The 13,788-nt window shown below is 34.9% G+C and overlaps 2 protein-coding genes across 2 annotated transcripts; both read left to right on the top strand.

The window, feature by feature from the left end:
• Positions 1 to 1,271: 1,271 nt before the first annotated feature.
• On the top strand, positions 1,272 to 4,673 carry LOC21407038 (probable phospholipid hydroperoxide glutathione peroxidase). Its single transcript, XM_010090816.2, has 6 exons — positions 1,272 to 1,528; positions 2,598 to 2,674; positions 2,782 to 2,843; positions 3,904 to 4,022; positions 4,174 to 4,341; positions 4,459 to 4,673. The coding sequence occupies exons 1-6, from the start codon at positions 1,274 to 1,276 to the stop codon at positions 4,489 to 4,491; spliced, it is 714 nt and encodes a 237-aa protein (XP_010089118.1). The 5' UTR covers positions 1,272 to 1,273; the 3' UTR covers positions 4,492 to 4,673.
• A 2,613-nt stretch (positions 4,674 to 7,286) lies between these two features.
• LOC21407037 (probable phospholipid hydroperoxide glutathione peroxidase) lies at positions 7,287 to 10,524 on the top strand. Its single transcript, XM_010090815.2, has 6 exons — positions 7,287 to 7,543; positions 8,801 to 8,877; positions 9,002 to 9,063; positions 9,759 to 9,877; positions 10,034 to 10,201; positions 10,278 to 10,524. Exons 1-6 carry the CDS (start codon positions 7,505 to 7,507, stop codon positions 10,305 to 10,307), a joined length of 495 nt encoding a protein of 164 aa, XP_010089117.1. The 5' UTR covers positions 7,287 to 7,504; the 3' UTR covers positions 10,308 to 10,524.
• Positions 10,525 to 13,788: the final 3,264 nt, after the last annotated feature.

Genomic DNA, 13,788 nt, shown 5'->3' with positions numbered 1-13,788 from the left:
AAATAATTCCAAAATGAAAATGAAAACGTTTTCATTTTTATTTTTATACAGAAAACAAAATCATTTTGGAAACAATTCTAAACGCACCCTTAATCTTTTAAGATAGAAGTGCAATACTTTATGAAGTATAATTTTTCTTCCCTATTTTTCTTCTTATCTCTTCTCAAAACTCTCATAGTTTCCTTCTACTCCCCCTCGTAGTCCAATTTCAAATTCACTCTTTTATTTGTACAAATATTTTTAAGTGTCATGTTTCACTCTCTAGTCTCTACACCTCTTATTCATCATCATATAGTATAAACTTGAATATTACTATAACAGTTAATATGTAATTTTTCCTTTTCTTAAAATATTTCAACACGATTACTGTACTTCAACTTAATTTTAATGTAATTTTTGCATAGGGATCATCCAGCAAATATTCTAGATTCTACCAGCCCAACTTGAAGCTGAAAGAGACACCTTTGCAAATCCAAACAATCCACATCTTTTCACACCCACGTCTAAAATATTCAAGCCAATGACAAAACTAAAGATATTTTTCCTTTTTTAGGGAGAGACAAATTGGACACGAAGAAAAACCAAATCTAAAGAAAAATAAATGTAAATTCAGAGTGTTCACCGTTAATTTTCTAATCGAATTTAAATTTTAAATTTTATTATAAGAAAAAATTTTTAAAAAACGATCATATTTAATTTTTTTATTATAATAAAATTTTCATATAAAATTAATTTTAATAGACGTTTGATTCATATATTAGAATCATGTGATTAAAATTATTTTTTATTTATGTGTATTTTTTATGAGAGAAAATATTGTAGTGAACCATGAATCATGATTCAAATCATAGTTCGTGGCTCGCTATAATATTTTCTCTCATAAAAAATACACGTAAATCAAAAAAAATTTTAATTCATGAACTAAACGTCTCCTAAGAGGACATTTGGTTCATGGATTCAGGATCATAATTCATAACCATTCTCATTTTATGTGTATTTTTTATGAAAAAAATACTGTAACAAATCACGAACTATGATTCGAATCATAGCACGAATCTCTCTTCCAAACGTCTCACAACCGTCGATCACTATACAATCCCATCACGCATGCTCTTATGCAATGATCTTCACCGTTATTCCAAGTCAACAAAAGGACAAAAATCTGGCCATTTCATGCCACGTGTAGCGCTACAGTCCATCCACGTGTAAAATGTCAGCTTCACAAATATTTTCTTCTAGATAAATTTCAATCGCTTTCTCTTCCTGGGTAATCATGCTTTCTTCTTCAACTCGCTTTATCTACCAAAAAAATCTGAGTTTATCTGCAATATCTGCGTCTCTTCGATTGGCAAAACGATTCTCGTCCAAAAAAAAGCCAACCCTTTTGAGTTCTTCGCAGGTTTCTTCGCGTTCGACGAGGTTTATTATTAAAGCGGAGTTTTTGAGGTCCGTTTGGTGCGCTTTAAGATCGGAATATACGATGGCTAGCCAATCCAGCAAAGGCTCTGTCTACGATTTCACTGTTAAGGTTTGTCCAAGTTTCCCTCTTTAATCTTCTTTTATCTAGGAGAAGTTTGGTTAATGTGATTAAAATTATTTACATATATATATATTTTTTTATTTTTATGAGAGAAAACACTATAATAAATTATAAATTATGATTCAATTCAATCTAGGAGAAGTTTGGTTAATGTGATTAAAATTATTTACATATATATATTTTTTTTTATTTTTATGAGAGAAAACACTATAATAAATTATAAATTATGATTCTGGTTTAAATCCTCCCACCCAACGTCTTCTTAATTTTCTCCTTTCTTTAACCTATGATCATGAATATGATGTAGCTTAGAAAACGACAATACCTTTCTGAAACGACATTATTTGATTGCCAGTATAGCTTAGAATACGACAATGCCCTTCTAAAACGACATTAACTAGCAACATCTTAAAGACGACAAGATCTTGAAAAAACGACAATACCCTGCTAAAACGACATAACTGATTGTGATATAGCTGAGGAAAACTGACAACACTGTACTAAAACGATATCAACTGATTGCGATTATAGCTTAGCAAAAACGCTCTAAAACGACATAACTGACAACAACTCAAACCGTCAAACGATAAGATTAATCGAAGGACAATTATAGCTTAGGGAAACGACAATATCCTTTATAATAAAACACTACTGACAAATGACTACTTAAAAACGGCAATTACTCAAAAGCGACGACAGATTAAAACGACAATGAACATGAAAGTTATCGCGGTTATTTATTTTATTAATACAGCTATTGTTTAATTGAGTTGTCGTTTTCTTTTCTTATGTTGGTTTGATTCGAGCGAAATAATGAAATTTATTTCAGTTGATTATGGAAACATAATGTCATAACATTACACTTAACACAGCTGTTTTCAGTTGCTTTTGTTTTTCATCTCTGCATCAAAAAGGTTGTTGATAGAATTTTGAAAGGAAGTGAGCTTATATGTAATACTTGTCTAAGAATTTATTTGTTTTCAAATGTGAATTGTATTCAATACATATTTCATTTCTAAACAAGAAGCTAATGCTATGCATATCCTTGTATTTGCAGGATTCTAAGGGAAATGATGTTGATCTCAGCAGCTACAAGGGGAAGGTCGTCTTGATTGTCAATGTTGCATCCCAATGGTACACATCTTTGACTTTTAGTTTTCACAAATTCACCCCTTTCTCTATTTGATTATGGTCTTGTGTTTGAAGGAAAAGCCTTTTAAATATTTTGGTTTATGATGCAGTGGCTTGACCAACTCAAACTACACTGAGCTGAGTCAGCTGTATGAGAAATACAAAGACCAAGGTTTGGCTTTACTATCTTTTCATACTCTCTTTTTTAACTATGTTATTACTAGAGCATCTCCAATGCAGCGCCAAGTTAGCAAGTCAATCTCAAATTTTTAACATTTGAATAGGAAAACCACTCGCCAATATTATGCTATTTTTGGTGTTAAACTTGGCATGTGTTGGTGCCAAGTGTAGTATGATCCAAATTTTGGCATATCAGTGCTATTAGTTGGTGTATTTACTTTTTCATTTGATCATTACTGCACTGTCAATTTGGAAAGTATTTTAAATTAAAGGTTTACTAGTTTACTTTTACAAGTTTTAAAGTTTAATAATTATGACGAAAAGTACATGTAGTATTATGCAACAAAGCACAAAATAGAATAACATGTTAAATATGAGATAACATTGGCATTGGCATTGGTCTTAGATCTCTCCCACATTGACGTAGAAATTCTTTTGGGTATAGATTGACTGGCCTCACCTGGATGGTGGAAGGAATCGAGGTTCCAAATCCACATAAAATTTAACCCAAAGGGGAAGAAAGAGAGGAAACCCTCTGCAATTTCTATTCAGATCACCAAAAGCTGCTTTCCTCAATACAGACACCTTTTAAGGCTTTCAAGAAAAAACACAAAAAACCAAAACAACATGTAGTTCAACACATAAAACTTATCAACTAAAACGACACTTACAATCACATAAGAGCTAATAAAAGGACACCAAAGAACATTGCATACAATAAATCAGACCACAATTATTAGACTATAGTGAAATACTCTGCATCGCACATGCTTATTATGCATAGTAAAAACGTCACCTTGAGCTTCTTGGTTAGTGCTCAGCATTGTTAGTTTTCATTGCAAAGAGCTATACTTTGTCGTTTCCTGATGGGAACTTCTCCAAGCAAGTGCTATTTTATCTGTTATAACTTTCTCCCCATTTTAATTTTTCACTTATGACGTTATTACTAACATAATTAGGAATCAACTTTGGGGAAACCTAACATTTAACTCTCTCATTTCGAAGTAGTAAAGGCCCCATTATATGTCTAATCCACATGTTTAACCTCGTAGGATTTGAAATTTTGGCATTCCCTTGCAACCAGTTTGGAGCTCAGGAGCCAGGGACCAATGAACAGATCTTGGAGTTTGCTTGCACTCGCTTTAAGGCCGAGTATCCCATCTTTGACAAGGTTGGGAGATTCACTCGATTTGAGATTTTTCATTTCCATTCCTTGCTTTCCTCTACAGTGTCGAGTTCGTGAAGCAAAGATAAATTTATTTCTTTCTAGATCAAAGATATGGAAAGAAAGTTCTAATCCTTACTCTTTGATTAAATTTTAGGTGGATGTGAATGGTGAGAATGCTGCTCCAATCTACAAATTCCTGAAGTCAAGCAAGGGAGGACTCTTTGGGGACAGCATCAAGTGGAACTTTTCCAAGTTTCTTGTTGACAAAGAAGGAAATGTTGTTGACCGTTATGCTCCCACCACTTCTCCTCTTAGCATTGAGGTAATACTCAAATTTTTCGTTATACTCGCACAATTCGTTTCATTGAAGTATTTCACTTCCCAGATCAACTAATAAAATTCTGGGTTGGTGTTGATTTCCTTGTTTCTGTTTTTGCAGAAGGATATAAAGAAACTTCTGGAAAAAGCTTGAGTCGGCTCTTGAGCAATAGCTGGTAGTTGTTCTATGAATAAAGTGCTGTAATAACCATCTACTCAATCAGTTAGTCCCTCTGCTGGACGTATACTGAACTTGGATGGCGCTAGTTGTAATATGACCGTCTTTTTAAAATATTTTCCCTCTTTCTGCCTTTTTAACTTATTGTCGTTTATTAATTTAGGTGTCGTTTTTCGTTTTTATTGGCGTTCTTCTATCTGCAATAACTCCTCCATGTCATTGATTAATTTTCCCGGTCCTCACATATTTTGCTAGTATCTTTTGAATTTTCTCATAATTCGCATATTGTACTGACATATTTCTTTATTTTCAAATGATCGTTGTCTCTTGTTTTCCTTCGTTTATATTTTTTTGTCGTTTTTTGTTGTGCACTGTTTCCTCTTTCTTTTGTTGTCGTTTTTCAACTTTCCTCGTTTTGAATTCTTCTACTATTTGAGCCTTTGGGTGCTCATTCACTTCATTCCCGTTTCTTGTGATCTTTGGTTCTTTTATTGTACTTTGTTACTTTTGTCCTTCTTAGGGGACGTTTGTTTGAAGGTTTTATCATTAGTTCTGAATTATTATTATTGGTTCTCTACAGTATTTTTTTCTCATAAAAAATTTGAATTTTAAAAATTAGAATCATGAATTATGGTTATGAACCCATGAACCAAACTTCACCTTAATAACTTAGGGTCCGTTTAGTTCGTTTATTCGAGTTTTTAATTCGAGTTGAGATGTGACTTTATGTGAGAGTTTTTTATTATAGTAAAAAAAGTTAAATGTGACTGTTTCTGAGAGTTTTTTATTGTAGTATAACTCGAATCATAAATTCGAATCGGGTGAAATAAACGAGACCTTCTGGACTTACCGTTCCTTTTTAACTTATTGTCGTTTATGATATCCTGTGGTTTTTTTATTACTTTACTTTCATTTGCTTTAAAGATTGTATATTGACCATAAAGGGTGTGATGGGAGGGGTATTTATGTCCATAATCTGCCATTAAAGTCCAACAAGGACTTGGTTGGTCAGTGCTGAGACATGGTTCCATGGATGGACTTCTGCAAGTATTTCAAAAGTGTTTCAAACTGGTTTTGCTTTTGAGCCATTAACTTAATTATGGTTTTTCTTTGACATTACAAATGCGATTCCAATCAAATTATTATTCTTCATACTCTGTTGTGAAAAGGGTTCTCATTATCGGCAAAGATTCGAGTAAGGAGTTCTTGTACATGTCGCCTTCTATTTCCCTTCTCCATGGTCCTATTCTAAATTGCTTTAAAAGGTATATTCTAACGGTAAATACGTATCAAACTCCATCTTAAGGTATATATGCAAGAAAATAAAAGCTATATGATAAAAGACAGTCGTTTTGTCAAACGCCAAATTCTAGAATACGTATTGTGGAAATTTTATGGCGATGTTTTATCTAATTCTCAATTCATCTTTGTAATGTAATGTGTGAAAACGTGATTTGTGCAACATATTTGTGTGGGACCGCACCTTAGAACCGTCCATGGTTTTTTTGCTATGAACCGTCCATGGATTATGACAGCAGCAGGAGTAATACCAGCATGACCGATTGTTATAATTTCACCGTGAACGATTAAAAAGTGCTAGACGAGAGAATCTCAGCTCATTTCACCAATTCGAGTTTAGAATTTAAATTTTATTACAGTAAAAAGTTCTCACATAAAATTACATCTTAATTTAAATTAAAATTTTGAATCAACGAACTAAATAAGCCTAATAAATGACGAGAGAGTTTTAATAGATCGTATTGATATGTAGTCATCACAACACGGATGGATTCTTATGAGCCCAACTCTTGTTTTTGATAGATCAAATTCCCATTAGCCCAACTTGAAGCTTGACCAAGACACCTTTACAAATCAGAATAATCTCTTTAAGTCACACGCACATATTAAATTCTCAAGCCGATAACAAAACCGAATATGTTTTCTTTTTCCATAATAGTTACAGATTTAAAAAAAAAGAAGAAAGGAAAATTCCAGAATGTACAAACCCGTCTCTAATTTTGACCAAACAATAACCACCGCCTTCATATCACTACAGAATCCCATGACGCATTCTCTCGTGCAATGATCTTCACCGTCTTTCCAAAATCAATAAAAGGTAGGGCAAGAATCCATCCGAGTGTAAGATAAGCATCTGATTCTTCACAATCTTTTTTTTTTTGGCTCAAATGAAAGATTCTTCACAATCTTATAACACGCTAAGACATCTATGAGCCTGTTTGATAAATTAATTCAAGTGGTTTGAACTAAAGAGTTGATTGGCAAAATTTTTAGGCATCGCTCATTTTATTAATTCGAATTTTTAATTCTAATTTTATTACAGTTAAAAGTTCTCATAAAAAGTTAATATTTAACTTTTCTACTGCAATGAAAGAGTTGATTGGCAAAATTTTTAGGCATCGCTCATTTTATTAATTCGAGTTTTTAATTCTAATTTTATTACAGTTAAAAGTTCTCATAAAAAATTAATATTTAACTTTTCTACTACAATAAAAAACTATCATATAAAATCACATATCAACTCAAATTTACGAACTGAATGAGACATTAAGTTTTAATTCAAATTAAGGATTAGATATTTTGAGAAAAAAAAAAAAAAAAAAAAAAACCCTTATAAACCTGAGTTTACACCTCCTCATTTTTCAAGTGATTTGAATCAAAATTGGAGGATATATATATACACCGAAAAAGTTCAAACCACCACAACGTGTTTAACAAACAAGTCCTATATGATTATGAGTCTATGGCCCACCTCTTGGCTTTGGTATAAATTACAGTCACTTTCTCTTTTGTTCTGGGAATAAATACTCTCTTCATCACCTCGCTTTAAAGTCTGAATATATACGCATTAACATCTCGTCCCTTACAATTGGCAAAGCATTAAATCTTCCCAGTTTCTTCGTGTTCTTCAAGGATTAGTCAAGCAAAGTTTTGGAAGCCCATTTGGCGTGCTTCAAGATCGTTAATTTCGATGGCCAGACAAAACTCGGTCTACGATTTCAAAGTTAAGGTTTGTTTTCGTCCAACTATCTTTCTTCTTCCTTTCTGTGTAAACGACATATATCAAACGACGATTGTATCTTCGAGAAACGACAGTAATATTATGAAACGGTATGATAACAACTTAAAAACGACGATGGGTATCAATAGAAGAATATGGGAAAAACGACATTGACTGACAACAGCTTAAAAAAACATCCAATACATCATACGACAATGAACAAGAAAGTTCTCATGATTGTTTAATTCAGTATGAAGTAATGAATGATCGTAATTTTTTATATAGTCTTTGGTTTAATAGGAAGGAAAGATAATGATTGTTCATTCCTTTGTTTGATATTAAAGAGAAAAGAAAAGAGAGAGATTCAATTTTGTTTGTAAACATACCATATTATTGTTTTGCTAAATCTGCATTTAAACGATATTTTTCATATATTTATATGATTTATTTATGTATATTTATTCTTTTTTCTAATTAAGTTATATTTTATAAATAACAAAACCTATTCAATATAAAATAATGAAGTTAAAAATTCTTAAACAATGAAAAGAAACTTTAAAGGTAAAACAAAAGATGAAAAAAAGGATGAACTAGTAATTGTACAATTTGAGCTAACTTCTCCCAAGCAATCCCTCCTCCACTCACTTTTTCCTTACCTCTACTCATTCTTTCATCTTTAATATTTCATCTGTTGATTTTTGAAAGATGACAGAGTTGTTTTCTACATGTTACATTTGTTTTTCATCTTTGAATCCAGTAGCTTCCTCTGGAAGGATAGCAGATGTTTCTTAAAGTTAAATTTGGTCAAGATTACATCAAAATAATAATTATAAAAATTAAAAAAAAAAGATGTACAACCGGCAGAACTTGTTACGGATCTAACAATTCAGATCAGAACCTTACCATTAAAAATCTCAAAAATAGAAAGGGATTCTTTTGACGTCACTCAAGAAATTGAAGTGGTAGAACCATAATAAACATGATGAATTATATCCAACAAGCTCCAATCACATGCATATACATACACGTATATTATACATACGCAATTTAGTTCCCAATTCTTTTACAAGAAATTAGGCATCTTTATTTCACCAATTCGAGTATTCAGTTCTAAGTTTCTACAGTTAAAAACTCTCAGAAAATGTCACATCTAACTTTTCTGTTACAGTTAAAAGCTCTCAGAAAATGTCATATCCCACCTCGAATTGAAAACTCGAATCCGCAAAGTAACGATGCATTAATCTTATTTATTACTCATATTTGCAGGATGCTAAGGGAAATAACGTTGATCTCAATCAATACAAGGGAAAGGTCCTCTTGATTGTCAATGTTGCATCCCAATGGTACACACCTTTGACTTTTAGTTTTCACAAATTCACTCCTTTCTTTATTTGATTATGGTCTTTTGATTGGAAAAAACATTAAAAAAAAATCAAATCATTTTGCCTATTTTGATTTGTGATGCAGTGGTTTGACCAACTCAAACTACACTGAGCTGAATCAGCTGTATGACGAATTCAAAAGCCAAGGTTTGACCTCACTATCTTTTATACTCTTTCTTTGTTAGCTACTCTTAACTATGTTTCTATTAAAGCGTTTTAATGTAGTGTTAAATTTAATATTTGTATAGGAAAATCACTCTCCAATGTAATGTTACTTTTAGTTCTAAATTTTGCATATACTGGCACCAAGTGTAGCATATACTAAATTTTGGCTTTTGAGTGCCGTTAGTTGGTGTGTATTTACCTTTTCATTTGATCATTATTACGTCGTCAATTTCAAATTACTTTAAACTTAAATGCTTAGTTTTACAAATTTCAAAGCTCAATAATTATGATAGAGAAAATATAACGTTTGAAATTTTATTATGCATTTGGGTACAAAATCAAAAAAAAAAAAACATATCAAATATAAATATAGGATTGGCATTTTGCATTTTGGATCTCTTATCTCATGCTCATTGACATGCTTAGTAAAAATGTCACCTTGGTCCTTGAGCACTTTCCTGGTTATTGCTTATCATTGTCAGTTTGAAATAGCTATGATCTTTTCCCTATTTTTCATTTTCACGGTTATGGCATGTTCATTAATATAATTAGGAATCAACTTCCGTGTGTCCCATATGATTAGAGCAATCAAGAAAGGGAACCCCCAAGATTTAGCTCTCCCGTTTCGAATTAATAAATACGCCGCTAATGTCTAATCTGCGCGTTTAACCCCGTAGGACTGGAAATTCTGGCATTCCCTTGCAACCAGTTTGGTGCTCAGGAGCCAGGGACCAATGAACAGATCCTCGAGTCCGCTTGCAATCGCTTTAACGCTAAATTTCCCATCTTTGCCAAGGTATGAGATTCATGAGATGTTTCATTTCCTATCCTTATTTTCCTCTACAGTGTTGAGTTCGTGAATGAAAGATAAATAAATTTTTTTTTTTTTGTCTTTTTTAAATGAGATATATCGAAAGAAAGTTATATTTCCTGATCTTTGATCAAATCTTAGGTGGATGTGAATGGTGAGAATGCTGCTCCAATCTACAAGTTTTTGAAGGAAAGCAAGGGAGGACTCTTTGGGGACAACATCAAGTGGAACTTTTCCAAGTTTCTTGTTGACAAAGAAGGCAATGTTGTTGACCGTTATGCACCTACCACTTCCCCTCTTGCCATTAAGGTAACACTCACTCACATTTATCATTCTACTCAAATTCGATTCATCTAAAATTTTCCCTTTCTTTCTATTTTTGCAGAAGGACATAAAGAAGCTTATGCGAAAATGAGTTGGTTCTTGAGTAGTAGCTTGGAGTAGTGCTACGAATAAAGTGTCGTAATGAACACCTCATCCATGTATTTGTCCCTCTGTTGGACATTTACTTAGCTTGGATATCGTTTGCCAATTGCCATGTATTATGGAAACAGTTTCTTGCACCTGTTCTGTAAATCAGTATCGTATTGTATTATATTATTTTTATACAATACGGAGTTTGGTTTATATTATATTAAATTAATAAATTATATTATACCATGTTTGTTTTACTATCGCGTGGTATTCCATATATTTTTAAAGATAAAATTTAAATCATAACGCCGGTCTCGATTGACTTTTCGCCTCAACACTGACCCAACATCGGAGAGGATGAGGAAAAAGGTAGAGGGAACTATTGGAGTAAAATTTCGTCAAACACTTTACCAACGTCCCTAGACTAGAAATTCAGATTAAATAAACGAGTAATCTAAGGAAATTGATGGAAACTCCAAGAACATAATTACCCTCTAAAAAAGTAACAAGAACAAATGAAGACAGTCACAAGGCAATTGTATTCAGAAATGAGTGCGCCCCTTTCTCTCTCTATTAAGGGAATTTATAGTATATTGGGACTAAGGGAGTTTAACTCTCCCATTAATTCGAGAGTATATTATCTTTTAATTACAATGAGGCTCTTCACCAATTTGTGAGTTAAAATTAATAAATAATCAATAAAAATTAATTTTCAATCATTCAATGTCTTCAATTAGTGTCAGTTATTTCACTTGATGATACCACGCAACCTTTGAACTTTCAGCTCATGAGAACTTGAGCTCAGGCGAGCTTGGGCTCTGGCGAGCCTGGGCTCTGGCGAGCTTGGGCTCGGGAGAGATTGGCCTCCTGCAATTTTAGGCTCGAGAGAGATTGACCTCATACGAGATTGGCCTCAAGCGAGCTTAGGCTCCAGCGAACTTAGACTTAGGCGAATTTGGGCTCTGGCGAACTTAGGCTTAGGCGTATTTGGGCCGAGGAGACCTTTTGAATTTATTGCTGTTTAATGCTTCCAAAATTGCCGCCCAACATCAGCCGCCCAGTCCACGAGTGTCGCACGCCAAGTGAAGGGGACTAAAACTTGCCTTAAATTTTTTCCTCTCTTTTTTTTTTGTGTGAACCCACCGAACATTACTTCTCCCTTCCAACATACCATGTATGTCGAAGATTTGATGAGGATTTTTCAGAAATTCTTTCCTTTTCTGAAACAACTCATATCTCAAAGATCTTGAACATAAATCACCTAATCAGTCCCTGAAAAATCTTTCTTCATTACTTCCAAAAGTAATAAACTTGGTTAGCTTCCTTATAAATTGGAATATCTTATGCTTTCACGGCATAATTTCCCAGAAGAATTTTTCCCAATCTTCACCGTCTTCTACATAATTGGTAAGCTTCCTCTCTGTTTTTTTTTAGAATTATTTGTTGACGATGAATTTTCGTCAACAAAAACAAGCCGGGTTACCTTCAGGTTTCCCGTCAGATTACCGGCTTTAACTGAAGTTATATGTAAAAGTTTTGTGCCGAAGGTGTTTGTGGTATTTTTTGTGTAGTGAGCAATATAAGAATTGATACTTGAAGTAGGAAAACGCACAAGGTTTATAGTGGTTCACTCTTATAAATTGAAGAGCTACATCCACTGTGGTTGTTTATTCCTTTTGAGATTGTTACAATTTACAAATTGCTCTCTCGTTCTTTTTCCTCAAGAAAGATCAACCTCCTTGTCCGTATGAGGTTTTTCTCCTTTTATAGCCGAGCTTCCTTCGTTGGAGGGGTTTTCTCCTGTAGGCTGAACAGGCACTCAAGTGGTCTGCCTTTCTAGGCCCAGCCCGTAGCCCACTAATTACTTCTTGCGCACTGTTCCCTCAGCCAATTAGTCTCCCATTACGGCTCTGTGCACAGCTGTAACCCTTTTCTATCCCCCGTAAGGGCGGTTTAAGGGTTTGCATTTAATGCCTGTACTGCGGACATCCCTTACGCAGCTTGTCACGTCAGGCTTTCCCCCAAGGAGCATTCCCATCTTCGCCAGTGTTGTTTAGCCCAATTGTCCTTCTTTGCGGTAGATTTTTATGTTGTAAGGTCGACCTGTCGACGTCAGATGAAATCGACGCCCCAAGTCGGGCTTCTTACTCGGGCTTTTAACGACAGGAGGGAAAGGAGTCCCAGACGTCGAGGGTTGTTGCTTTACGAGGAGAGGTTAAGGCCACGTGTCATGTTGTACTCCCTCCACGTGTCCCCCATATTTTCCCCCATAACAGCTACCCCCTAGGTCGAGCGTTTTTTTTATACAGCCTCGAGCTTAGGTTCGGTCATCCTTCCGTGCTTTGGGTGTGGGAAACCCACGTGTCCCCCATATTTTCCCCCATAACAGCTACCCCCTAGGTCGAGCTTTTTTTTTATACAGCCTCGAGCTTAGGTTCGGTCGTCCTTCCGTGCTTTGGGTGTGGGAAATCGGTCCCGAGCCTTCACCCGCAATGATGGTCTGGATGCTTCGAATTTTCTTGAGGAATGCAACCGTTGCGTCGGTCACTTCCCTATGCTGACGTGAGGCCTTATTTTGAAAGGACGTATGTGAGCCCTTGGATCGCGCCCCTTCATTTTCCCACCTTTGCTTTGCTGTCGTTCGATCTGGGAAAATTACCCATTCCGTTGGATCTCCACAAGCTTTATATGACGGTCAGGGGTCGAGGGCCTGTTTTTCTTTAAATATCCTCTAAGCCGAAGTCATTCTCTCCAAATAAATTCCTTAGAACCGCCATTACTCTGCTTGAATTTCTCCTTGCGAATCTCCGACTTGTGCTCCATGCTTCCTTTGGTGCATCGTGAAGCTACTCGGTTTCAAAACTCCGTCCAGACTCTAACTCATCGGTAAGCTTTAATCATTGCTTATTTTGTGTTGTTGGATGATTTTACTGGCTTTCCCAGTGAATTATAGGTGCTAATATGCGAAATGTAGAGGACAATAGCTTTTTATGCTTTATTCGACCTACATAGGGTAGTTTTTCCTGCTTCCTGGTTGAATGCGAGTCTGGCTTCTGGGTTCTGGTGAACCTCGGCTGTCACGAGCATTTGTCGTCACCATTTTCATATGAATGGTCGATGTTATGTTGAGGTGTTTCAGCAATCGTTGTCTAGAATGGTCGTCACTTAGAATAACCGCCATTTTTTCCTTCCTCTCGACTTAGGATTTTGACGTAGCTCCTTGTCTTTTTTATTACCAGAACAATGGCCTCAAAAAACATCCGTCGAGAGGAACCGTCTGTTGTACGACCAGACTCCCCTTCTGTGGCGGAGATTTCATGGCCATCTTCCTCATCTGGCTTCGGGGGGACATATTTTTTAACCCTTATGAATTGGAGGGAAAATGCTTCCTTCAACTCATCCCAGCTTGCAATAGAATTTGGCCTCAGCGTCTGAAACCACCTTCGGGCAGAGTCCGTTAAATGGTTCCGGAAAGCTCAACA

Source organism: Morus notabilis, unplaced genomic scaffold (assembly GCF_000414095.1).
Source record: "Morus notabilis unplaced genomic scaffold, ASM41409v2 Scaffold297, whole genome shotgun sequence".
In the NCBI taxonomy this organism is placed as follows: domain Eukaryota; kingdom Viridiplantae; phylum Streptophyta; class Magnoliopsida; order Rosales; family Moraceae; genus Morus; species Morus notabilis.
Note: the sequence above shows the minus strand (reverse complement) of the source record. Positions and strands in the feature narration are given on the sequence as shown.